The following is a 27,537-nucleotide window of genomic DNA, read 5'->3' on the forward strand; positions in this document are numbered from 1 at the left end:
TAAGGTTAGGACCTGATACAATCCTGTCCTTGAGCCATTCTTAAGGAACAGTGAAATATTTTTATTGTCATGCCCAGTAACTGATTTGATATTAATTATCCAGTAATTTGTTATTAGTACTTGAGTAATACTTGATACACTTATCAAGAGACACAACACCTTTGCCCAAGCCACTTCACAACCCAATTTGATTTAAGAGTGTCAATTCGCAGAGCAAAGTCAATTATCACTTTAAATTAAGGTTCGCGTCTAGAAGCTTGACGACAGTATACCAGGGTTCTTTTCTGAAAGCCTTCAGAATCCTGAACGTCCAGTAGGGAAGAAAGGACACAGGAAGAACTCATGGAAGCCCCTGTTACATCCAGGAAGAGAGACTCTGCCCTAAAAGCCCATGGAGCTAACGAAAACAGGTGGTAGGGGACTCTCTACAGAAATCCTCTCAGTTCAGTTTTTTAGGGGGTCCCGTTTTTGAACGATATCGTTGGGATTTCAATACCCTGAGGGATTTAGAAACGCTCAGAAAAATACGACAGAAAACTATAGTCACTTTGCAGCCTTAGGAAAGTAAAATACTTAATTCTTAACTCTAGGAAAGCAGTTTGCATTAATGTGCGTGGGTTTCTTTCTCGCCGACGTTCACTTGAACGTTTTAATGCTTGCTCTGGTGGTCTTTGGTACCTTTGGGTTCACTGGGCGGAACCAGATGTCTCAATAATTCTGTCCAAATCCTAAGTGCAGAAGACAAAGCTGGACGGAACGTTACTAACACCCCACAACACTAACCTCTACTAACTCCCTTAAGACAGGTGAGGTACCAAGGTAAGAATTAATTAGGTCTGGGGAGTCGGCGTGGGGCGGATCATTCCTGGCAGTGTCCCCGGTGGGTCAGCTCCACTCGCGCGTTATAAACTCTGGAGGAAGAATATATTCGACCTCCTCCCATCCGCCCCTCATTCCTACATCCCACATTCCCTTTCTGGAATCTCTTCGGTGCCCTACAACCACATTCCCACCTCCTGCCTAACCACATTAAAGTTTTAAGATGAGCCCTAGGTTCCTGTCGCATCTCCCTAGCAACTGTGCCTATAACAGTCGCCGGAAGGGTCTATGATCACGTGATCCCCGGGACTTCCGTGTTTCCAAATGTGACTTCCGGTTGTCAGAATCCCCCAGACGCGGCGGACGCGGCGTCAGAGAAGGGGAAGCTGTGTGGCCTTAGGTCGCCGTGGCCCGGGTGTCGGTGGGCTCCGGGTGGGCTCGCGTCATCCTGCCCTGGCTGCGATGCATCCGCGGCGCCCCGACGGATTTGATGGCTTGGGCTACCGCGGTGGTGCCCGGGACGAGCAGGGTTTTGGCGGCGCCTTCCCTGCAAGGTCCTTCAGCTCCGGGTCGGACCTGGGCCACTGGGTGACGACTCCCCCAGACATCCCCGGCAGCCGCAACCTGCACTGGGGCGAGAAGAGCCCGGCCTACGGAGTGCCCTCCGCCTCCACCCCGTACGAAGGCCCCGCAGAGGAACCTTTTTCCGGCTCCGGCGGCGGCAGCGTGCAGGGGCAGAGCAGTGGTGAGGGGTGTGGGCACTAAGGCAGGGGTGGGTGGGGTGGCAGAGTTGTGGCTCCTGGTTTGGCAGACCCAGAAGCCGCGCGGAGGGTCCCGCCTCCGGCCCCTTCTCAGCCTATCGCGCGCCACACCCTCTGCCCTCCTTTCGTCCTCTGCCCCTGAAGAGGGCCTCCCCCTCTTTCCTCACGCAAATCTATGCTGTGGGATCACCTCCAAAAAAGACATCTGCCTTAGCTATGGGGTGCATAATAGGAATTTTTAGGTGTTTCGGCGCCTGAGTCAAGAAAGAAGGAGGCTGGATTATTTACCATTACCTAATTCATTTTGGCCCCTGTATTTTCTTGATTTATTTACTTGTATCTTTGTGTAGTGGAAAGAGAAGCTTTCGGCATAGGCAGATTTGGGTTCAAGTTTGGCCTTGCCACTCATAAACTGAACGACTTTCTTAACCTCTGTGAGCCCTCTGTTTTCCCGTCTTTTAGATATGTAGAATAATATAGTTTGTTTGGTTTTTTTTGCAAGTATTAAACAAAATGAATTGTGAGTAATGCCTAGTACAGTATGGGACACGTAGTAGGCTAAAAGAAGACTTGTGTTTTAATTGCAACACTGCATGATCCTTTTTATTCAAAAAATATTCATATTTTCAATATCCTTTTTATTCATAAAATATAAATTAAGGGCTGCCTCTTTGTATTCTCCAGGAATTGTTAGAATAATAGATTAATTATATTATTAAATATATTGCAGACATCTGCTTTATTCTCATTTCCTCGATTTTGACTTAGAAGTACAGTAATATTTGATTTGCATTAATTGGGAGAAATAGACTTTAATGATTATCTAGTGAGCAAATGAAGATATGAAGCAGGATCAATAATTTATCCAGTGTTACCAGCTTTTTGACTCCTAACAAGTTTGCTTTTCATTGTGTCATGCTGGTCATGGAAGAATACTGGAAAGGTTTTATAAGTTATGAATTAAATAATTCAAAATGCATATACAATTGCTACAGAGTTACTTTCTTAGGCAGTAAAGTTTATATTTTTATCTTTTCATAAGTTAGTGCTTTGATGGTTATAATGAGGAGGCACTCATTAACAAAACCAGGGGGTTATTTTGCAGTCCTTAACAGGTGGGTGAATGTAAGTTTGCAATAAGGATAGACTCGTGATAGACTTACACTGTTAACAACAGTAAACCTTCCTAACACCTTCCAGAAAATGTCAGTGGCATTTTCTGTTTATATTTGGGGATGATCTATGTACACAAAAAGGGCAAAAGTTGAAAAAAGGAAAGACTTAACTGAGCAAAAGAACTTTATATCTAGCTTGTACATTTGTCCAAGGTGAACCACATAGTTTTCTCAGGAACATGCTTACATGCTTTGTTATGACTGAAAAGGAATAGTGGGGGCTTTGCTTCATTTGAAAGAGGTGAGGGGTAAGAGATTGTAAATATTAAAGTTAAAATTCTAGTTAATTAATTGTCTAGTCTCCTGGGATTATGGTAGTTCACCATTATGACTTTGGGTTCCTTAGTCAAGGAGAAAGACTTTTCTCTTTTGACATATGCATAGGAATGTTTTCAGCTGTGAACTTTTCCAGTAACATTACAGAAATCCTATCAGTAGTGTTAATAGCACATATATATCCATAACCTATCTGCATTAATTCAACAGCTACTATCAAACTATTTAAAACTCGAGATGGGGAAGAAGAGAGTTGTAGTTACCCATTTGGGTTACCCTAAGTACTCTGTCAAATTAAAGCACCTATTGCTTTAACAAGGTGGTCTCTATCAATAACAGGGAATAACTAGTTTTACAGCATGGTAAAACTGACCTCCCTTTACAGGGACATAAAGTTGTTGTAAATTTCAGTCAGGGCCATATATAGAAAAATTTTTTTCTGATTTCAATCAGAAATTGAAAACTGGTAGCCCTTAGGTTCTATCTGCACACTTGTTTGATTTGACTCACACAATGTTTTAACACTTTTTGAAATAGCTGGCCAATACTTAGAAATTAGAAGATTTTTACATAAAAATGAGAATATCTTTTTTGAAAAATCACAAGTTAGAAACCCTTGGCCCACAATCCCCTATGGCAACAATGAGTTGGAGCTAAAGAGAGTTGTGCCTTTAAGAGGTCTATACCTTTGCCACAAGCCCCAGCAGAGTCCTTCATTCATTCATTTGATGATCTCTTTGTGCCCTATGACATCTGATCTTGACTTTGAGGTTGAACTGAACAACATGTTAATAAAAGAAAACAATTTTTTTGTTTTTATAGTAATCCTAAATATTGGTTATGAGTAATCTTATTCTTTTTATTTTAGAACAGTTGAATAGATTTGCTGGATTTGGTATTGGACTTGCAAGGTAATGTTTTATCTAAAGATTTTTTTAAAGTTTTTATTTAATTATCTTCTTTAATTTATAACATGAAATGATTAGTATTGCTTCCTTAGGTTGTTTCTTTGAAGCAACAGGTTAAATATTGAATAATATTTTGCAGAAAAAAATGGTCATTATTTAAAATCTATAACTTGATTTTTTTTCTAGTAAGGGTGGAGACTAGTCATTCAATTTTATAAACACAAAGTAATTTTGTAATGAATATTAGAACAACTTTCATGGGTCTATCCAAAGAATAAAATCTAATTGACCTTACCTACCTCCCCAGGCCAAAAAGTAAATTGTGCATTGAGCCTTCTGTCTAAACATTTGAATGCTAACAAGATATTTAGCAGCACAGAGTCTAGATTTTGCTTATAATCAGCCCTCAGTCATCAGCATTATTTTTTTTATTTCTATTGATCATTTTGTTTGAGAAAAGCCTTTAGTCTGATTATTGTGATCTTTAGTGAATACCAGTTTAAAAAACATTGAAATTGCACAAGGCTTACATTTCATGCCACAATGACCATCATCTTTTAAACATTTTAACCAAGAGAAAAGACCTTATGTACATAATTAAACCTGAGGATGTATGTCACTTTAAATAAAATCAGTTTTCCATTCTGCTTTCTGCTATTTTTTAGCCTCCCTGTTTACATTTAAAACTTTTGTTCATTTGATAGGGTATTAATATATGTGAATGTATATGTACCTGTATGTGTGTCACTCTTAGAGCATAAACCCACAGCTGTAATTATTTTGTGGGGAATATTCTCAAAATATTTGATACTTAAAACAGCCAATTAACATGGTCATTAAAAATCTTATAACTTAAGTGCAAAGTACGTCAAAACCAAAATTTTTAGAATAGAGTTCATGAAGAAGAAATGGCTCTGCTGATAGAAACTTTGTTCATAGGACATTTCTGAAAGAAACAGAAATTAAATGACACTTAGTGATGCCATTTAATATGCCATTTCCCACGTCAAATATACAGAGATCTAGTTTTATCTTTATAGATAAGACTATTTGGTATTGTATCTCTTATTTACTAGTTTACAGATCTAGTTTCTTTTCTTCCCATATTGAATTTGTTTTTGATGGAATCATTTGCAAATATGTCTAGATATTTAAAATAATATATTTAATTTCTTTTAAGAATGGAGAATGTGAAATAATGCATGATTCTTTAGGCAGGAATAATTTCATGATACATACATGTTATAAATTTGTCTCTGCATAGACACATATATACATTAATTATTTTTATATAGTCTCTTCACAGAAAATGTACTGGCCCATCCTTGCATTGTTCTACGCCGCCAATGTCAGGTAAACATAATTTCTGTGTCCTTCTGAAACAATCATAACCTTGATTTGAAGTGCAGAACTCAGATAAATGACATGAAATTCTGTAACCATTATTCCGTGCGAGATGTTCCAAAATCTTTATTAGTTCTCAAACTTTTTGGTTTCAAAACCTCTTTAAAATCTTAAAAATTATTGAAGCTCCCAATCAGCTTTGGTTTATGTGGGTCATATCTGTTGATATTTACTGTATCAGAAATTAAAATTGGGAAAATTTTAATGTCTCTATGCAATTCATTAAAATAATAAACTCATTAGATATTAAGATGAATGACATTTTTATGAAAAGTAACTATTTTACATTTTTGCAAATGTCTTTACTGTCTGGCATAATACCAGACAGCTTCTGCAGTCAATCTGTTGCAAAATGCTTTTGAAAGAAGCAAGAAAGTCCAGACTTGTATACACATGTAGTTGAAAACCAGAGTGTTTTATGTCCTTTCCAGATAATCATGAGCATTCTTTGAAATTACAGCAAAACTCACTAAGTGGTAGTTTTTTAAAGGTTATTTACAATGTGAAATCTGAAACCATATTAATAAACTTTTTATACTGCATCTTGAATGGATATTTTACCCTTGCATGATTCTGTATCATTGTGCATGGTTATTTGAAAAATAATGATTCACTGAATATATATCTGCCAGCTGCTAAGGAATTTAATGGGAAAATATCAAAAACTCATCTTCATGAGAAACACTACTGATCTCACTAGAAAAGTCTTTAAGTATTGCAGGCTCTTGATGTTAGATATAGATTTTCCAAAATTCTGATTTTTACTTGAAAATTCAAATTTATCATTGACAATAGTAATTTTTTAAAAAATCAACAAGCTCACTTTGTTCATTTTTAAGAGCATCTCATTTCCAAGTATGAGTAGCTATAGTCTGTGAGCTTCTCAAGCAAAAATGATGTTCCATGAAAAAAGTGGCTAAATCAGCTTGCAATTGTCATGTTAATACAAATGCCTTCTTCATGGCAGCCATCTTACTCCTTTACACAACACACAATATTAATCAGATGATGTGTACTCAGAGATCAAGGTTTTGTAAAATTAACATTTTTTACTGCTTCATCAGGGTATTCTTACATGAAAGTTGCTTTTTTCTTTCCTATAAGTAAGGTGGAAAATGCAATAATGACAAAAATATAGTTTGATGCCACTGCCTTGATTTGTGCTAAGGAGCTAGCAGTTTTCTCCACCATAACTTTTGCACCATTAATGAAAGTGTCAACATAATGAAAAAGGGACAGGATGCCTTAGTATAATTAAGAAAATAATTTTGAATTTGTTGATCCCCTGAAAGAGTAATGGGCCCCTCAGGAGCCAGTGGACCACACTGTGGTAAACTCTGCTGTAATATAACTTATCTTCTTTGCAAAGTAACTTTTCCCACATTTGTTTGGTGTTAAGAGTTCAAAACAATATAAATCATTACAACTTACTTTGTTTATGTTTAACATCAAAAAATAAGTATGTATAGATAAATAGCCATTTAAGTAACATTGACAATATACATGCCCCAGGACAGTGCATTTCAGATATATATTTTACATTGTAATATTATATTTTGACCCAGTATATATATACATAAGTAACAAATATATTATTTAGAAATGTTTTATGAAATAATACATTAGAATGTGTGATCATACTAATATTTTCTTTTTTATTTCACACAATAAATATTGTTTTGATCCCCTTTAATTGATACCATAATTTACCAATTGATTGCACCCTGTAGTTTGGAAATGCTAAAATGAGCATGAGTTGGGAGACGTAATTCACTTGTTCAGGGCAATATAAATATCAAGATCCTCTTGACTATATAGTCTACATTACTATGTATATTATGCATTCATCTTCAGATTGTATTTATATAACCATATATACTGTACTTTTAATAGGTTATTTAAAGCACTTTCAAGAATAATTTTGCTTATGTATAATTTATATTGACTTTAGAATTTAACTTTTGTTTATGCTACAATTCCACTGTATACCTTTCATGGCTTTGTTCTTTCTTGACAAAACAAAACCTTTTTTACAGGTTAATTATCATGCTCGGCATTATCATCTCACTCCATTTACAGTCATCAATATCATGTACAGCTTCAACAAAACTCAGGTGAGAATTAGTCTATAGATTTTATGAAAGGTATATATAATATGTGTCATTGGGCTTAAAGCAAGAATGATTTTAATTTGTTTATTAAAATATCTTAATTGTAGTAAAACTAATGTAGCATAATTATATCTTTTTGATTCTTCCAAAATTTCACTTAATTAATTTAGCAAAACTACAAAGAGCTATGCTAAGCTCTAAGAACACAGCAGCAGGTAAGAGAATGTCCCTGTTATCAGGAGGCTTATAGTTTAGTCAGGGAGACAAAAACTTAAACAGAAGATTGTGGTGCAGTAAGAAAAATACACTGTTACAAGTATAGAATACTATCAGAGAGTACAGAAGAAAGATGCCTTATCAAAATTGGGATTGGGCACAGGGTTATCGCTAGGAAAAACTTTGGGAAAAGGGACACCTGAGTTTTATATTTACTATCAAGAAGTCTTACTTTTTCATGATAAGGGTAGAGAAAAGTTTTTTTAAGTAGATATGCAAGGACAGAAGAGAAGGAGGGATTGTGTTGTCTGGGAATAGATTTAAAAAAGTACAGTGGGAGCTTGGAGCAGGGGTTGAAGAGTAAGAGAAAGTTGAAAAGGTAGCTAGAGAGGTAAGCAAAATCTAGATCATAAAGTGCCTTCTAAAAACTGCACAACTGATCTTAAAAGCTATAAGAGTGGCCGGGCGCTGTGGCTCACGCCTGTAATCCTAGCTCTTGGGAGGCCGAGGCGGGCGGATTGCTCAAGGTCAGGAGTTCAAAACCAGCCTGAGCAAGAGCGAGACCCCGTCTCTACTATAAATAGAAAGAAATTAATTGGCCAACTGATATATATATAAAAAATTAGCCGGGCATGGTGGCGCATGCCTGTAGTCCCAGCTACTCGGGAGGCTGAGGCAGAAGGATTACTCAAGCCCGGGAGTTTGAGGTTGCTGTGAGCTAGGCTGACGCCACGGCACTCACTCTAGCCTGGACAACAAAGCGAGACTCTGTCTCAAAAAAAAAAAAAAAAAAAGCTATAAGAGTGCCATTGAAGATGTTTTAGCAGTGGCCAAAGTAATTTGAACAAACTTGGGTTGTTTGGCGAATATCCTTCAAAATTTAAAATTTACATGTTCTCTGACTACTAATTTCAATTCTAGAAACTTATCCCACATAGATATGCATATATATATGCAAAAAATGTATATTCAAGGATGCCATTTTGGCATTGCATATAATAATGAGATTGGAAACGATTAAATGTCCATCAGGAGGGTACCAGTAAAATAATTATGGCATATTTATATGGTAAAACACCACATAGCCTTTAAAAATCAGATGTGTACTATATGTACTGATATGGAATGATCTCTGGAATATTTTTTATAGTTCAAGATAGTACCATCTGTTAAAAATGAATGAAACATTGCTGTAACTATACATACACACAGAGATACGCTTGTATCCTCCATAATGTCTGGAGGATAAATAAGAAACTGCTGCTGGGGGACTGGGATTCAAAGGAGGTAAACTTTTCACCTGATACCCTATTGCTGTTTTTTAATTGTACCATGTCTATGTGTTATTTATTAATAACATAGATAAATAGGAATAGGAATATCACATGGTATCATAGAAAGGGGAAAGACTAGAGTCAGAACTGTTATAGTCAAATTGATATAAAGTAATGGTGTAAGATGGAGAAAAGAGCATGGATTTGTATGACACTAAGAAAGTAGAATTAATAGAACTTTATGACTAATTAAATAGAAAGAGTGATAGAAAAGTGGTGTTCTCTGGATATACAATTTGAATACTAGGATGATGAAGTTGCTATCTAGGAAGATAGGAAATACAGCAGAGAAGGAAAGAACTGGTGTGATTTGAGTAGGTATCATTGGATTAAGTTATGGATATGTAAATTTTAAGATACCTATGTGTTGTCCAAGGGACAGTCTTAGAAGGGAGTTGAATATACATATATTAGAGTTATTTAACAAATTAAATTAACTAATCATTAGGAGTATTTAATTCAACATCAAGTTTTATTAAGACCTTTTGTGTTTTATATTTAGGTATTAATAGAAATAACACTCAATTTTATTCATTTTAGGGACCAAGAGCCCTATGGAAAGGAATGGGAAGTACATTTATTGTCCAGGGTGTCACACTTGGAGCAGAAGGCATAATTAGTGAATTCACACCTTTGCCAAGGTACCTTTTTGGCCTTTCTTCAATATTAGTCCATATTAAGTTTTAATAAAATATAGTTTCTCAACTACTTTGAATCTGAAAACTTGTCTTAAGTAGCTAAAAGAAGAAACAGTATAAAATTAATTAATCATATCTTACTGAATTGGTATGTGATAAAGAAAATTCTTCTTGGTCTAGTATCTATTGAGATATCTTTCAGCTGCTACTTACTGCTGTGTGCCACCAACTGCCAACTAGGGAGCAAATACGAGTATGTGAGCCATTCTTATTCTTTAAGTCTTCAGTTTGGTGAAGGAGATACATGTAAGCAAGTTATAGTACACAGGGTGATTTGTGCTATAATTAAACCCCTTTCAGAGTTCAGGGGACACTTTGGAGTTATTGACAAAGGTTTCAGAAAAATAACTGAAATCTGAGCTAGATCTTGAATTATGAATAAGAATTGACTTGGCAGTTGAAAGTAATTGTTCCAAGAAGAGGTAACCCACACAGGTGTGGGCAATCTGCAGCCTTGTGACCACACGTGTCCTTCCGGATCCTTGAGTGCGACCGTTTGACTGGATCCAAATTTTAGAGTACAAATTATTTTATTAAAAGGGGTGTAGCAGAGAAAGATGTATCTTTTCTTGCCTCATTTGGTGCTTAAAAAAGAACAATCTTGAAATCAGAAGGCCGCAGGTTCCCCACCCCTGTGAGGTGTTAGATTAAAGTGTGATTGTGCCTTTGTAAGGTTTTCTACAGGAGTATGGGAGTAGAAGGTTTCCTTTTTTGTTTCTTTCTTTAATATGTAGGTGTTTTGATCAAGGATATACTCAAGTGGCAGTGTAAAAAAAAATTGACAGCTAAAGGCAGACATGTGGAGAGTAATCTAGACCATACTGAGAAGGTTCTGAACTATGGAACAACAGAAAGAAATGAGCTGGATAGACATTTCTGAAGTATAGTTGATGATAGCTGATGTCAGGTTGAGAATGGGGGTATGAGTTGTCAGCAGTAACTGAGATTTCTGGATTGAAAAACATTACCCAAAATGGAGAATTCATGAAAAAGTTGGAGTGGGGGAGAAGATAAGAAATTTAACTTTCAGTAAATGAAGTTTGAAATCAATGATTCTTGCAACATACCTAGGAGGACACGTCTAATAGGTGATTGGAACCATGGATCAGTGTCTTCGAGAAAATTTGAAGCAGAGGCATAGCTTCCAGTGTTGTGGCATAAAAGTAGCAGTTGGAGCATTAGAGTGGAAGAAATCACCTCAGGAGAAAGTGTAGATTAAATGACATAAAATGCACCAAGTACAGAATCCTGGGCAACTAATGTGTGTATGTATGTGTGCCATGCACGGGTGTGTATGTGCTGAGAGAGGTAATTGAGGGAGATAGTTAGAGATGCCCTCAGAACAAATTGAAAATAGCAGTAAGATACAGGACAGTAGTGTTCTGGAAGCCCAAGCTGGAAAGATTAGAATTGTAGATAAAATTGGGGAGAGAAGGTAGAGAAATTAGTGAAATTTCCTTCTGGGTCTCTGTGAAACAGGGTGTGATGTTACCTAGTTAGATAAGCCTGGGGTTGTAGTAGAAAAGCATGAGAAAAATAATGTACATTTGGGACAGACAACGATGGCTAGCAAGGGAATCTTATAAAGAATACATGAAAAGAATGCTAATAGATAATATTGGAAATCATAAAATTTTTAGGTGCTATTTGGCATTACTGTGTGATTTTCTTTGTTAGCACTGTATTTTTCTCTATCAGCACAAGGATAGTGTTAAAGGCTTTGAATGGGAAATTTTTGCATTGTTGAAAAAGTGAGATAGTTGAAAGTATAGCCACTAGTGTATCACATATGATCAATCTTGGGATTTAGTCTTTATAGGGAAGGAAATGAAGGTAAGAGAAATGGATATAAAGCTTTTTTCTGATGTGATTGCTTTCAAAGGACATTATAGTCTTGAAGTTCCTTTATAACAGCTTTGCTAAAAGTTTAGAAACAAAACAAAGACTAGAAACATTTGGCCAACTAAAAGTTTCTCATTTCGTTCTTTAAAATGTGAATTTCTGTGCCCAATTTTATTCACACTGTTGCTTTTATATCACTGGATAAAATCAAAAGTTATTGGCACTGACTGATCAACACTATGGTGCTCACATGTTAGCAATATTCTCCAGGGATTAGGGTGTTGAGAGGGGGTAAATTTACAACTAAATGGACGTGGTGAGCATTGTAGAGGGGAAGGGCATGCCTCTAATCCTCACTTGGGTGAGGCACAGATATAAAATGTAACCAAAATGTTTGTACCCTTATAATATCCTGAAATAAATTTTTTTAAAAAGTTAGTAAGTTAGTATTAACAACCAAATATTCTTGAAGTTCTCTAACAAACAAATTTTATAAAAACAAAATGTAGGAAGTTCCATTAGGGAGAAAACTTCAGTACAGTTGTCCTTCTGTATCCATTGGTTCAAGGACACCTTGTGGATACCACGGTCTGGAGATACTCAAGTTTTCTATATAAAATTCACATAACCTATACATATCCTCCCTGTATACTTTAAATCATCTCTAGATTACTTATAATACCTAATACAATGTAAATGTTATGTAAATAGTTGTTTATACTATATTGTTTAGGGAACAATAAGAAAAAAGTCTGTACATGTTTAATACAGACATAATCATGCTTGCTTTTTTTTTGGTTAATATTTTCAATTCTCAATTGATTATATGGATGCAGAACCCACAGATGTGGAAGACTGATGACTGTACTTGGAATCACAACACTATTGGTTCAGCCTGGCTATACCAGTTTTATTTCGGGGACCTTACTCAAGTCATGTTGCCTCATTAAAGGGGAGATGAAGGAGTAATATTAACTTCAGATTAAAGGGAAGAAAACAGAGAAATAGGAATGGAAAGGCATAGGATTTTATAAAATTCTGTCATCTAACTCTCAATAAACATACAGGCTTGTCAATTAAGTAGGAATGCATTTTCTCTTTGTCATTTTGAATCTTAGTAAAGAAGACACAAAAATGGTTGTCTTTATTGTTCTACTTGGATAATTTTGGTGATAAATCCTACTCATTAATTCATTTATGTACTTAGCTAACATTTCTTAAATATCTACTATGTATCAGGTTTTGTGCTAGAAATCACAGGTTTACAGTAAGGAAAAGAAACAAGAGGTACTTGTTACCATGAAGCTCAGAATCTAGTTTAAGTAAAATAATCCCATTAATGAATAAATAATTACAAATTGAAATTTGTTTTCTGGAGAAAAAGAAATATGGTTCTATGAGACTATTGAAGGGTTAGAACAATGTCCCTGGCAACAGGACACCTAAGCTATATCTCAGTCATGAGCAGGAGGCACAGACCAGTTTGTGTAAAAATGCTGTGGCAGTCGGGAACATGGAAAATTCAAATAACTGAGAAGGCTCATGTGGTCAGAGGGCAAGGTGGAGAGTGGCTAAACAACTAGGTGGGAGCCAGACTGTGCATGGCCTTGTAGGCCATTTTAAGGGTATTGAAGCATTTTAAGCAGGGTCAGTGCCATCAGATGTATGTTTTCAAAGGGTCATTGTAACTGCAGATGAAAAGATTGTAGAACCAAAGTGGATAAAAGGAAACATCTTACTAAGCTATAACAGTAATCAAGGTGAGAAGTGATACTGTCTAGGACCAGGGTGGTATCTTTTTTAAGGTGGAATTAAGTGGACAGTTTTGAATTATGCTTAAGTAGAATTGATGGAATTTGGTGATGGATTAGGAATGTTAGATGAAAGAGACAGCAGTATCAAGGATGACTTCTAGGATTCTGGCTTGAGTAACTAGATGTCAGATGAAATCATTTTCTAAAGTATAGTGTAAATATATTTTTTTGTTTAAATTATTTGTTCTTTGGATAGGGTTGATCTTTCTTGGGAGAAAACAGAATCATGGCAAACAAGGTAACAAAGCATTAACTCAAAGCAGTTCACAGAAGCTATCACATAATAAGGATGAGTTTGAGTTCTCCTAAACTGAGGTTTCTTAATTGCATAAAGATTGCTAGGTAGAACAGGTACAGCAGTATGGATTCACCAATATTTAGTTTTCTTAAATACTGACTGTGATCAAATCAGAGAGAAAAATAGCAGATATCTAGTGCCCATTTATTAAAGTCACCAAACTTAGTTTCTCAGTAGTATTACTTTTTAAGAAAATGTATATAACCCAGGATCATAATATATCTTTATTTACCACCAAACCATCCCAATCCTCTCTCTAACCTTCCCCCAGTTTGTACGAGGTAGACCATGTGTCATTCTACCCCAAAGTACTCTTTTCTTTATGTGTGGCTTTACTCATATCATTTATATGAGATAAGAGCACCTGTGACTAAAGCTACTTGTGTAGTTCAATGTTTCACAAAACCCATTTGGTTGAACTTGAACTTAATTTTGACTCATTGCACATTTGTGGTTATACCAATATAAACATCTTGTGGTTTTTCTCCCAATGATTCCTCTGAATCCACTTCCTTTAAATGTTTAACATGTTGTTTTAAACACGGTGAAATCTTTCTTAAATTCAGTAGATTTCCTTTCTGTTTAACAGTTCCTGAGTATGGAACACTAAAGGAGTTTAAGTAGGAAAAAAAGATTTTCAGGGCCGGGCGCTGTGGCTCACGCCTGTAATCCTAGCTCTTGGGAGGCCGAGGCGGGCGGATTGCTCAAGGTCAGGAGTTCAAAACCAGCCTGAGCAAGAGCGAGACCCCGTCTCTACTATAAATAGAAAGAAATTAATTGGCCAACTGATATATATATAAAAAAATTAGCCGGGCATGGTGGCGCATGCCTGTAGTCCCAGCTACCCGGGAGGCTGAGGCAGAAGGATCACTCGAGCCCAGGAGTTTGAGGTTGCTGTGAGCTAGGACGCCACGGCACTCACTCTAGCCTGGGCAACAAAGCGAGACTCTGTCTCAAAAAAAAAAAAAAAAAAAAAAAAAAAAAAAAAAAAAAAAAAAAAAAAAAAAAAAAAAAGATTTTCAGTTTCATTTTTGGACAAGTTCATTTGCAGGTCTTTTATCATATCCAGGTGGAACTGTCTGTAGGTAAATGATAAGAAGCTGTCAGGGAAGTCTTAACTGAAGGTAAATTAATTGGGGAGATTTTGAAACCATAATTTTGGATGAGAGGGCTTAGAGAAGTAGTATACCATATGGAGTAAGAAAAGAAGAAAGCCTGAAGCCTGAGCTTTTAGGAACTTCAACAAGAGTTGGCTGGGTTAAGAAAGATGATCCTGCAATGGAGTCAGAAGGAAAGACCAGAAAGCAGGATAAAAGCCAAATGAGTATGGGCTATTGGAGTACAGAGACAAGTACTTCAAAGAGGAAGGAACACGAGTGCCTAATGGCTGTTGAAATATGAAATAAGGTGTAGACTTAAAAATGTCCATGGGGTTTAGTGACATGGAGGTTATTGGGAACCTTGGCAAGAGCTGTTTTCATAGGATAATAGGATGGAAGCCAATTTGGAGTGGGTTCAGAGGTGAATGGAGAGTAAGGACTTGGAAATAGCAAGTTTAGAAAAGTTGGCTCAGAAGAGGAAAGATGAGGAGGGAGATAGAGAGGTAATTGGAAGATGAAGGGTTTGGGTTAGATCGAGGAAAGATTTTATTTTTTAAGAAGACAGCTATTTGTGTGAAAATTAAAGACTGCTGAGATATAGTTATTTTAGAATGTTATTGCTTTCATATATTGATTATGCATAGGAGTATGTATTTTTAATCTGTTAAATGGAAAACTAGACTGTTGAGAAAACCAAGATATTCTAAAATTTTGTTGCTCATTTGCAAGGACAATTTTTGCTTAAAAATAATTAAAATATATACATTTGGTATTTGATAATGATATAAAAATGTTTAATCACAAGTAAGTTTTTACACTTACCTCTTTCTGAAGCATTTAAGTGTGTTAATTTAAATTTCTAGAGTGGTGGTAATAAGTTTTACCCATTTTATAAAGTAGTAGAGAACAGATACAAGGAAGAGTCTCAAAAATTTTTTTTAGGCCGGGCGCGGTGGCTCACGCCTGTAATCCTAGCACTCTGGGAGGCCGAGGCGGGCGGATTGCTCTGCTCAAGGTCAGGAGTTCGAAACCAGCCTGAGCTAGAGCGAGACCCCATCTCTACGATAAATAGAAAGAAATTAATTGGCCAACTAATACATATAGAAAAAAATTAGCCGGGCATGGTGGCACATGCCTGTAGTCCCAGCTACCTGGGAGGCTGAGGCAGCAGGATTGCTTGAGCCCAGGAGTTTGAGGTTGCTGTGAGCTAGCCTGATGCCATGGCACTCACTCTAGCCTGGGCAACAAAGTGAGACTCTGTCTCAAAAAAAAAAAATTTTTTTTTAATAATTGGTTCTAAATCTCCCTTTCTCTACTTTTATCTTAATAATCTTTAAGAATTGGCAGTAGTAATTAGAATTGTATTTAAAGGGGAGGTATCCCAATCTTTACAGAAATACAGGTCACAGACTCATCTGTTCATAGTGTTTATGACAGTTTTATGCTTAAAATGTATGTCATAATAGCCTGTGGTAATACTTTCTGAGGCCATGAATAATAGTAGCACCAAGGTGATTTACAAAGCATATGGCATATTTTGTTTTATAATAAGTAATTGTAACATGGGAGGCCTAATCGTTTTTTTATATTTTCAACTTAATTCTTGAATATCATTTCAGCTATATTTTCTGTGTTGTTCAGGTCAAATAAGTATTGTAGTAATAATTTAATCAGAATTTGGTCCAGAAGGCTCTCTAAGGTCTTAGAAATTAGGGATGATCATTCTGTTGTCTAAAAAGTCTTTGCATACATTTCAGTCTCTTAGAAGTAGGAGGGTTACATACTACTCATGCTGTAATTGTACTGAGTTTGTTTTTAAGGCACTTACCGTATTAGTGACTTTATTTTAACTTTCTTCACCTTTTCAATACAAAATATATTTATTCCTTTGTATTCTTTTGTTTTTCATATTCACTCATTTCAAATGAAAAACATTTTTCAAGGTTCCTGCTGTAGCCATGATGGAAGGAGTGCCATTTCCCTCAGGGGAGCTGGTGACAGCAGGTGTCATCTTTGTTTTGCACTTCCCTTTCTGTTTTGTTTCTTTTTTCTCTCTATTCCCTCTGCCTTTCCATTTTTTTCTATTTTCTTATTTTCCCTTTTATTCTTCTTAGTTGTCTCTCCTTTTTGACTTTTCTCATGATAGAACTTTCTCCCCTTTTTCCCTTTTGTTCTATTTCAGCTTATCTCTCTTAATTTGTTTTTTCCTTGTTTCCAAAGATAACCTAAATAGCAGAAAGCACAGTTCTAGACCTTGGTTCCAGACCTGGCATTTTGCCTGTTTCCTTTGAACATGTCCCTGTGATCTTTTCACCCCTCATTTTTCTCATCAGTAAAACAAATGCAATGATACTTGCTCTGCTTGTCTCAACAGTATTCCTTCTTGTATCGAATGAGATAAGAGGCAGTGCAGGCAGAGAGTACAGTCCAGAGTTTAGAACCCAGTTCCACTCTAGCTAGTTGTATGGCTCTGGGCAAGTTATGAACCTTCTCTGATCCTATTTCCTCATCTATAAGATGGGGATAATAGAGTCATTGTAAAGATTAGAAATAATTCATGCAAAGCATTTTGCACGGTGCCTGGCATATAGTAGATGCTCAAAAAGATAATAGAATATAACAGTGGTCACAAAATTAATGTCATTGTAATAAGGCACTTTGGAAATTAGGTATTACACAAATGTGTCATTCTACATTATAGTTACTTGATTTTATTTTGTTTTAAAATTCTCATTCTTACATACTTTGTAAAGATTCTTTTTTCCTATCCTGTGCCTTGTTTCCCTTTCCTTTCTCCGTCCATTCTTTCCTTTTTAACCTATCATTTTTATATTTCTTCCTTTAATTTTTCATCGTGTTCATTTTTATTATAAGCTATAGCTCATCCTCCTCTGTCAGCACACAGAAAACACCTTGTATGTTTTTTCTCTCTCTCCAAACCACTACAGTTGTTTTATGCTGTGATCCCAGAAAAGGAAATGTTCATTATTAGAATATATTTCTCCTACAAATTAAAAAAAAATTAGAAACCTTTTTGAAAATTGGGCTAATTCAAAATGTTTTAAATAACATGGCTTTTTTTTTATTTAAATTTATGTTTTAGAGAGATTTCACACAAATGGAATCCTAAACAAATAGGAGAACACCTTCTACTGAAATCGTAAGTATCAAAAAATGGCATTTTTTATTGGAAATTTACCTTGATTTTTATAGTAATAGAACTGGAAAAAACATCTTATTAAATATAGTGAAAGAAATTAGAGCAGTAAAATGTTTTGTAGGACTAGAACTTCAAAGGACAAGTAATAGAGTTTAGGAATAAATCCCGACACGTATATCATCTTTAAAATAAATCTTACTATTGAAAAGCTGTAATCACAGCCTACTATTTTTGTGTGTTCTTAGGAAGTTAGCAAAGATCTTCAATTTATTTAACCCATATTTCCAAGAATATTATTATTTTATTATTGATCAGAGACACAAATTTATTTGTATGGTAATGAACAAATCCATAAAACCTTAATAACATTAAAATGTAATCCTAAAGGCACTTAGTGATTTTACAACAGTAACCCATTTTTGTAGATTAGAATTTTATTCTTCACTTTTTAATTTTTTTTTGAAGATTGTGAATTGGAAATTCCCCAGCTTGCTGGCTCCCTCAATGGGACATTCTAGCACATTATTACTTAGTGATGTTCCATTCACCTTGAAAACCACTACTTGCCAGGACCTGGCCCATAAGGGTTAGGTAAGTCCCACCTTGATATTATTTTAAATAACTATATTTTGCAGGCTTGCAAAGTTGTAATATGACTATATCTAAATATTTGTGATAGGAAACAACTTTGCAAAGCTGTGCAATATTGTTTTTTAATAATAACAGGGGACTTTACTCACCATTGAAGGCTGGCTTAGTTTTGCTGGATGGGAATTCTGGGAATAGATGATGATAATAGTATAATAGCAGAAAAGTATACTTATTCAAATATCACTAAAAAGGCAAGGCATGGAATGGATCCTTCATCCTAAGTTTTAAGTATTAAATTGATAACTGCATTAGCTATGTGCAGGTAGATGTACAGTGAATCATAAATGGGCCTGCATTTTGTTCATTTAAAGTGAAATCTATTTTCTTTGCAGGCTGTCCTTTGTGTTATTATTAATATTTGATTTTTTTTCATTTCTATTGAATAAAGCATCCTGTGTTACAGATTTCTGAAGTTAATATCTTTAGACTATAGGTATTAATAAGTGAAAACTTTAAAAAAATCATTCTAGCTTGAATATTTTAAAAATTTACTATAAATATCTTGTTTCACTATACTAATAAATTTGTTTTAATTTTTACAGTCTAACTTACATAGTGGCAATGCCATTTTATTCAGCAAGTCTAATTGAAACAGTACAGGTAAGCTGTATTTTTATCATCCTTTGTTTTAGTTAAAAAATTTTTTTGGAATATTTAATATATTGTGTATATCTGATCGTTTAGCAGAAAATTTTAACACAGTGTCCTTTTAAAATGTTTCTTTCACAGATACCACACATAGGTAACACATTGCTGGTGTGCGTTATTTCCATTACAAACTTAGGTCACACTTCTAGTTTCAGTTATTTTTATCATGTGCATAGGCAACTATACTCTTCATGCATATATCTCAGGATCCAGCCTATGACTTGTTCTGCATACAGAGAATCTATATTAACTTTTTAAGGCCCTATGTACAATTCAGATGGTTACATTTTATCATAGGATAGTAAATAATTACCTGAGCATAAACATGATAGAAAATCATTTTTAGCAGGCATAAGGTTATCCCAGTAGGTAGTTTACTAACAACATTCTTTTTAATTATGTACATTGATGAACATTTGTTACTAATGATGTGGTAAGTACTACAAAGCTAAAGCAATTTCCAGCTAGTGTTTAAAATTTTGTTTGTTTGTTTTACCATTTATAACCACATGGTGGCGCTTCAAGTATATTGAATTAAGTCTCAGACCTTTCCTACACTTAAAACTGTAAGGTAAGGATAGTTTTAGCTGCTCAACTATTGTACATCTGTCTTCTATTTCAAACATCAGACCCTCCATCATATTTTTACTTTATTACGTACAAGTTTCCCTTCTCTGTGAAACCTACATCAGCCTTCCCCTTTCTAACTACTCTTTTCCACTTAGTTTTTCTGGCCCCATCATTAATTTTGATTTTTGTTGTTGGAACTAATTTCTCTTAACTGAAATTAATGTCTTATGACCCAACTAATTCTTTCCTTTCCCCTTTTCATTTGGCATTGTGTTAAATAAATGATATAACCTTTTTATGACACTATAGAATTTATAGAATTACCACTCAAAGATAAGAAAAAAAAACCACCATGAAAATAATTATTTAAGGAAAAACAACTAAGCTGCATGATTTACTGGGGGAAAACAAGTTTTAGCTGAAGACAGACCCATATCAGTATCACATTTCTCTGCTTAAAATATATCTGCTGTTTAGACAAATCTCTTAATCTTTGTAATATTCTTAATTTTCTCATCCATAAAATGTGAATAGTGTTTTAATAACTGAGCTATAAAAATTAAATGAATTATTTATGTTAGTGCCCAGCTCACTATGTGATAGGGTTTTCTGTCTGTGTGTGTGTGTGTGTGTATGTGTGTGTTTTGATCCAGTGTCTACTCCTGTGTTTCCTGCTGCAGTTTCTACCTGCTGACTCTCCTTTTGACTACTTTCTTCTTCTTTTCTAGAACTCTTTTTTTTTCCTCTTTAGATTTCTACTATCTGGAACATTGTCTTCTTTCAGCAGCCTCTTTACTATACCATTCTTTTATTGTACCCCAAGTCTCAATCCTTGAAGGGACTCATTTACTTACATGAATCATTTTAACTCTGATATTTATGTGAACTAAATCTTTCACCTCAAACTCAACTTATAAAACCAGTCTTATCCCTCTAAAAATTAGTTTCCTTCAGGACCTCTTTTCCCTTTCAATTAATGGCTCTATTATTGTCTTTACTCTAAAAACTTTAAGTTTTGTTTTAGGAAAGTTTTTGGTGTTTATGTTGCTTTCATCCTTCATAACTAATCAGTCCTCCTGCCTTTTTAGTTCTAACTTCAACAAGTATCTAAGATTTGTCTGTTTCTCCCCACCATTCTTATCCCTTCTTTACCATATACCCAGCTTATTACATTATCTTCTTTCTTCCTGCTTGATGCTTGGTGATTCTTTGCCCTTCTGGGGAGCTTAGCTCTCTTTGAGAACATTGTTTTTCTTGAAAAAGACACATTTGTAAATAGATCTCCTGAAGAACATGTAATGAAGCCCTTAAATATGAACTTCCTAGTGATCTATTTCTTCGTTAAGAATCCTTGTTCTGGTTTCCTGCATTTTAAAAATCCATTCTGTGTACTCATGCAAGATTGATATTCTTGGATTACAATGCGTATGTCCTTTTGCTGATTAAGGATTCATATTGACTCATATTCCCTAACATCAATTTTAGACTTTTCAGCATAGTGTTAAATCAAGGTTTTAATGACTTCACTTTACCTTTTCAACTTACCTTCCTTAACTGCTAAACATTTTTTTTAGATTTATCAAATAAATCATTGCTGCAGCGAGAGTAGCTTTTTAGCTGTTTCTTTTCTCCCTACCCATCCCTTTATAGTCTGTATCACAAACTTTCTTGCTCATATCCCCCAAATTGAAAAAAGGTAGACATTGCAAATGATAATAAGATTAACATTTATTGAGTGCCTATTGGGTGCCAGGCCTTTTTTATTTAATACAACAACTGTGCATAAAAGGTAGGCAGTACTAATTTCCATTTTTATTAAATGGTAATCTGACAACTTAGGAGAAGTTAAGCAGCTTGCCAATGGTTACATAACCAGTAAGTAATGGAGGCAGGATTTAAACCTATGTTTAAGAACTATATTGCCTCCTTAGGCATCAGCTAGTTGTTGCTTTTCTAAACGAGTTCTAAGGAGCTTCTTGAGATCGGGAAACCAGGTGTGTCCACCTCCACATCTCCTCTGTCTCCCTACACCAATATGAACAGCTCTCAACTTCACTGCTGTTTTATGAGATTTCATTTAAGAAAAAAACCAGAAAATAATGCCTAGCCCTAGATGATAGCTGAAGTCTGAAAACCATCGTTGTTTTCCCTCTTTAGTCAGTAAAGTAGGATTTAGAAGAAACCTAGAAAGACTCCCTTTTGTGTGGCAAAATAAGAAAATGTTAACTTTTACTTATTTCATCATTTTTATTTCAGAGTGAGATAATTCGAGATAATGCTGGCATTTTGGAATGTGTTAAAGAAGGAATTGGAAGAGTGATAGGCATGGGAGTGCCTCATAGCAAACGACTTCTTCCTCTTCTTTCCTTGATCTTCCCTACGGTGCTTCATGGAGTTCTTCATTACATCATTAGTTCAGTTATTCAGAAGTTTGTCCTACTCATTCTAAAGAGAAAGACTTGTAATAGCCACCTAGCTGAGAGTACTAGCCCTGTACAGAATATGCTGGATGCTTATTTTCCAGAACTTATTGCTAACTTTGCAGCCAGTCTTTGTTCTGATGTTATACTTTACCCATTGGAAACAGTTTTGCACCGCCTTCACATTCAAGGAACACGCACAATAATTGACAACACAGACCTTGGCTATGAAGTGCTTCCAATTAATACACAGTATCAGGGAATGAGAGACTGTATCAATACCATAAAGCGGGAGGAAGGAGTGCTTGGATTTTATAAAGGGTTTGGTGCTGTTATAATACAGTACACACTGCATGCAGCTGTTTTACAGATTACCAAAATTATTTACTCTACACTTCTTCAAAATAGCGTTTGAGATTTAGGTTCCATCGCTGGTTAGTCCAGAAGAAATAATCTGGATACTTTACTATGAAATTATGAGGGATAAAAGTGAAATACTGGGGGAAAAATGGATTGGAAAGTGAAATTGCTTTAAAAAAAAAAAAGCCTATGCCCATGCTGATTATCTTGACTTTTCATTTTTTATAAGGAATAGGTATATATTTGGATCACAGTGCTTCCAAATTTGGAAACTCAATAAAAGTAACACTTAAACAAATTAAATTCTAGTTAGCGAAATACTCATGCTGAAGTAAAAATGATCCTGGGCAGAAGTAAAACTTTATCAAATATAAAACAAAATTTCATAGAGCTGAACCTATTGGAATATTTGTTACGTGTTTATTTTACCTTCCAGATTGATGTTAGTATATTATCCTTAATATAATCTGGATATTTTACTTTTGAGCAAATAAATTATATCATCATTGAAAAAGACTAAGAGGATTAGATTTGGCAATCTGTATGTAGGAGATGAAGGATTTTAAATTGCATTGTCCCTATATGACAATTTTAATGGCTGTATATATGTATTTTACAAAGCCATTTGTATACACACATGTGACTTCAAATTTCCTTCATCTCTGTAAGTTTTCTATACTTAGGTCAGCTTATTGCATACAATTAAGTCATGTATTTTCTGCTTGAACATCAGAATACAGCATAAAAGCCAAGGTACCCAAATGATGTTAAGTCAAATATAGCATACTTGTCCATATCCAAACCCAGGATTTCAGTGCCAGAAACTTAAAAATTCGCCATGTTTATAAAGTTTGGTTTGTTTAGCTAGTTGTATGAATCGTCAGGCTACTTTTAGAGCCAATCTTAAGAGAGAATATAAAATAATCATGACAACTATTACTGTTTCCACATTTACAAATTGTGTACTTAAAGGAACCTCATTTGCCTTTCATTTCTGAATGACTTGTCTTAGAGGAAACAAAATTAAAATTCACCTGGGAATTTGTGCCTCTTACCTACTGTATAGTCATCATTAAATAATGGCTTCAATTTTTTTTTTCTTTCAGATTTTACTTAAGGTTTTGTTTTCCAAACTAGATATACATAAAGGGAAAACCAAGTTTTTCTTATCGCCTTTTATTTAAACGTGTTTGGATGAATACTGAAGAAAAAATACATACTTTAAAGGAAACTTATCCATGTGTTTTATGGAGGAGGGGGAAAAGTACATTTCAATAGATAAGCAAAAAAAAATTATTAATCAGTTTAATAAAAAAATTCTGTCCCTAAATTTAATTTATTGGGTTAAATTCTTTGTATAGTAAAATGATGTGTTTGATCGATCGTTAAACATTTTAAAGTTTCATTTCTTTACATGGATGATCACAGTTTTACTGTGAATGGTTAGTTCTCTGAAGCACAGTGACTCTGCACTGACGTTGTCCAACTGAGAATGCATACAAACTGAAATGCATTTTACTTGCTAAATGTCACAGAATGGTTGCTTTTTAATAGTATTGGAGCCAAAGAAAAAGACATCTAAAAAGTTTAAAATAATATATAAGTAGTGGCTTTCTCTACTGTCTTGTGTGTGTATGTTTTAATTACTGAAACACCTAAGTTTTCCATCTTTAAATTCCACCAAGAGGGGCAAAATAAAATTAGACAGCTTTGATCACATTTTGTATGTTATCATTAATCTTTTAGATCATGGATTACTTTGTCCAACCTATGGCATTTAAATTGTTTTCATTGCTTTTGAACTGCCAAATAACTTTTTAGATGTTCATAATATGTTCAACTTCCTAAAAACCTTCCATTTTTATTATAATCAAAGTAGTTTCAAGTAAACCAGAAAATTTAGTTTCACAACATTTCTGGAACAGAATCTGAGTGGAATGAAGTATTTACTAGTGAAAATCTGTAAGATCCTTTATTTAGCTAAAGATGAGATATTTCATTATTATTTGTTGGAAATTAGTATGAAAATATAATTTCATACATTATGGAATCATTATTAGACTGATGGGATGAACCACACATGTAAGGTTGGTCTTATTTTCTGTCTTTTTTGGATAAAGAGAAATTAACGTTAAAACTAAAATTAATATGTAGAAAGTAAAATACTAATTATTTTTACTGCCATTCCAATTTAGTTGAAATATAAAATCCTTAAAAGTCAAGCACTTACATTTAAGCTGGCCAAATATGTTTCATTGAATTTAGAAAGAATAAGTAAAATAACCAGACCCTTTCCCTTTTCAAAATTGCTACTTCTCTTTAACATTGGTTCCAAAATCAAATATCCATGAGCTGTATTTCCTAATAATATCTTAGAATAAATTTTTTTAAAATTTAATATGACTAATACTAATGTGAGTAAGATTCTATTAAAGTGGTCCACAGCCCACTGGTCTTTATATAAGTCAGATTTTGGCCATGGAACTTGTGATAATGCTTACCTTACATTGTATGGTTTCTTAATTTGAGACACATAGACTGAAAGCAACTGAATAAAAAACTGGTAAATATTAACCTACTATGTAAAGTGAATGTATGAATTGATTTACTAAATTTGTGTATATAGACTTCCCTGAGATGCCCTTCTCAATTTTATTCTATGGGTCCTTAAAACAAAATCCCTAGAATGATAAGGTTATTTCAGCCTCCAAACTCCCTGCACTAGATGTTATAAATATGAAGTAGTAAAAGCAAGCTAATTTGAAAATGATTATGGATTAGGGTACTTGATAGCCAGTGCTTTTAGAAACATACAAAACTGGAAAGGTAAGAGATCTTTCTCACTTTTGCAGCTGTACCTGACTACTCAAAACTGTTCTTTTTGCACGGGCTTTGTTATAACTGCACAAAGCATTCATTTTATTGATTGGGCACAAATGGCTCAGTATTTTTGTACAAGTATTCATATATCTGTTCAGAAAATGGGGAAAAAAACTGCTTGGATATTTATCAGTTGAGATTATGTAGGATGTTTGCCTGCTGATCTTTTAGGATACAAAGGACTACTTTGCCAGATCTTAAAAAGATAGCCAGGTTTGAATTATCTTCAAAACTTATATAAGCAGATAAAATCTCTTGATAACAATTCACGCTGCACTAGAATTTGAATGATACTTAATGTCGGCATTTCTGTTTTTCAAGCCATTGTACATAAGAGATTTCTCTCAACACACACAAACTGAATGTGTAATGTCTTAACTTTTGAATCATTTAATATCATTGATATGGTACCAAGTTATATAGCAGAGTAACAAAACTTGTGATTTGACAACGAATCTTATTACAGTATGACCTCACCTGGAGGTATTTTGTCTGTATGTCTTTTTTTTTAAGTTGTTTTTGTCTCACTGGTACTTTAAATGTTTTGGGTAAATTATGTAATATGAGAAGTTCAATAAAATGTTGAAGTAAAACCAGTATTTTCCCCTTATTGATGTTAGAGGACTACTAACGCTGGTGGTAAAAGATAAAGTATATTTTTAGGTAGAAATGGAGATGAATAAAAGTATGCATGTAAAATTAAACTTTTTTGCCCACCATTTAAATTCTTCTCTAGCATCATAAAAGTGATGTAACTGTGATGTGCAGAAAACAATATATTTCTTGAAGTAAGGTTTTGTGTGCATTGTGTTTTATAAAAGTCTTACACATTCCTATATTTGATCCTGACAGCAGCCCTGTGACATTTTTGGAGCTGTGCTGTTTGACTAAGAAGGAAATAGATACAGAGAGGCTGTGACTTGTTCAACTGGGGGAATGACAGCAGCAGAATGGCAAGTAGGCAGCTTCAAACACCCATCCTCCATAAAAACAGAAAAAACCAACTAGAAATTATCAGAACCAACTTTGTCAGAACTCTGGAAAATAGTCAGAGGTTTGCAGCAACCAAGTAAATGCGGAATCAAGAAAAAGGCCATTTATTTCTGGCTTTGACTCACCCTGATTCCCATCTCCTCCCAGGACCAGCGGTGTGACCATCTTGAAAACAGCAGCTCATGTGTCCAGTGTGGACCTGGTCCTTAGTTCCGGAAGAAACAGAGCAGATGTTACCTGCCAGGTAACATTACCTGTAGGCAATAAAATGACATATTTATAGTGCTGGAAATAAATTTTAAAGAAAGTTAAACAAAGCTGGGTTGGTGGCTCATGCCTGTAATTCCAGCTACCCAAGAGGCTGAGGCAGAAGGATTGCTTGAGCCCAGGAGTTGGCAACATTGGTGAGACCTTATCTTCAACACATTGACAGCCACGCTAGAAAAAATTTTTTTCCTTAGAGCCAAGATGTTTTATTATGAAAATACGAAAATGCAACCATCCTAATTTAATGAAAAATTTATTTTTTATCATTTTCTGTGTGTGAGTTATATGCAACTTGAAAAATAGTTCTCACGGCTCCCAAGGTGAAGAGATGTGTGAGTTACATATGCTTCATGAGGCCCTGGGCTCAAAACTAGTCTTAAGTTGAATGCAACACACATGACAGTTAATGTGTTAAAAATGAAATAACAATAAAAGGTTAAACAAGAATTCTAAAACTAGCAAAACTATCCTTCAAGAATGATGGAGAAATTAAGGCATTCAAAGATAAACAAAGCTAATAGAATTTGTTATTAGTAGAACTTCCTTATAAGAAATATTAAAAGGAGTGCTTCAGGCTGCAAAGAAAGGGCAATAGACAGTAACTTGAAGCCATATAAAGAAATAAAGAACTCAGGTAAATGTAACCACATAGGTAAGTATAAAAGTCAGTATTATTGTACATATAAGTTTGTAACTCCTCTTTCTTTCCTATATAATTTAAAAAGCAAATGCATAAAGATGTAATCTGTGACAAGAACAGTATAAAGGGAGAGGGATAGAGATGTATAGGAGAAGAGTGTATATTATTGAAATTAAGTTGATATTATTCAGA

At 34.8% G+C, this 27,537-nt stretch overlaps 1 protein-coding gene across 3 annotated transcripts; it reads left to right on the forward strand.

The window, feature by feature from the left end:
• Nucleotides 1–302: 302 nt before the first annotated feature.
• Nucleotides 303–26,038, forward strand: SLC25A46 (solute carrier family 25 member 46). 3 transcript variants are annotated; one of them, XM_012754579.3, is made up of 8 exons: nt 303–413; nt 3,900–3,942; nt 5,235–5,292; nt 7,380–7,457; nt 9,545–9,645; nt 17,860–17,916; nt 19,110–19,167; nt 22,042–26,038. In XM_012754579.3, exons 1-8 carry the CDS (start codon nt 392–394, stop codon nt 22,618–22,620), a joined length of 996 nt encoding a protein of 331 aa, XP_012610033.1. In that variant the 5' UTR covers nt 303–391; the 3' UTR covers nt 22,621–26,038. The 3 variants fall into 3 exon arrangements, with proteins under 3 accessions (XP_012610033.1, XP_020145781.1, XP_012610032.1); XM_020290192.2 differs by having other exon boundaries at nt 303–410; XM_012754578.3 differs by lacking the exon at nt 303–413 and adding an exon at nt 1,148–1,564.
• The last annotated feature ends 1,499 nt before the right edge of the window (nt 26,039–27,537 follow it).

This window comes from Microcebus murinus, chromosome 11, assembly GCF_040939455.1.
Source record: "Microcebus murinus isolate Inina chromosome 11, M.murinus_Inina_mat1.0, whole genome shotgun sequence".
Classification (NCBI taxonomy): Eukaryota; Metazoa; Chordata; class Mammalia; order Primates; family Cheirogaleidae; genus Microcebus; species Microcebus murinus.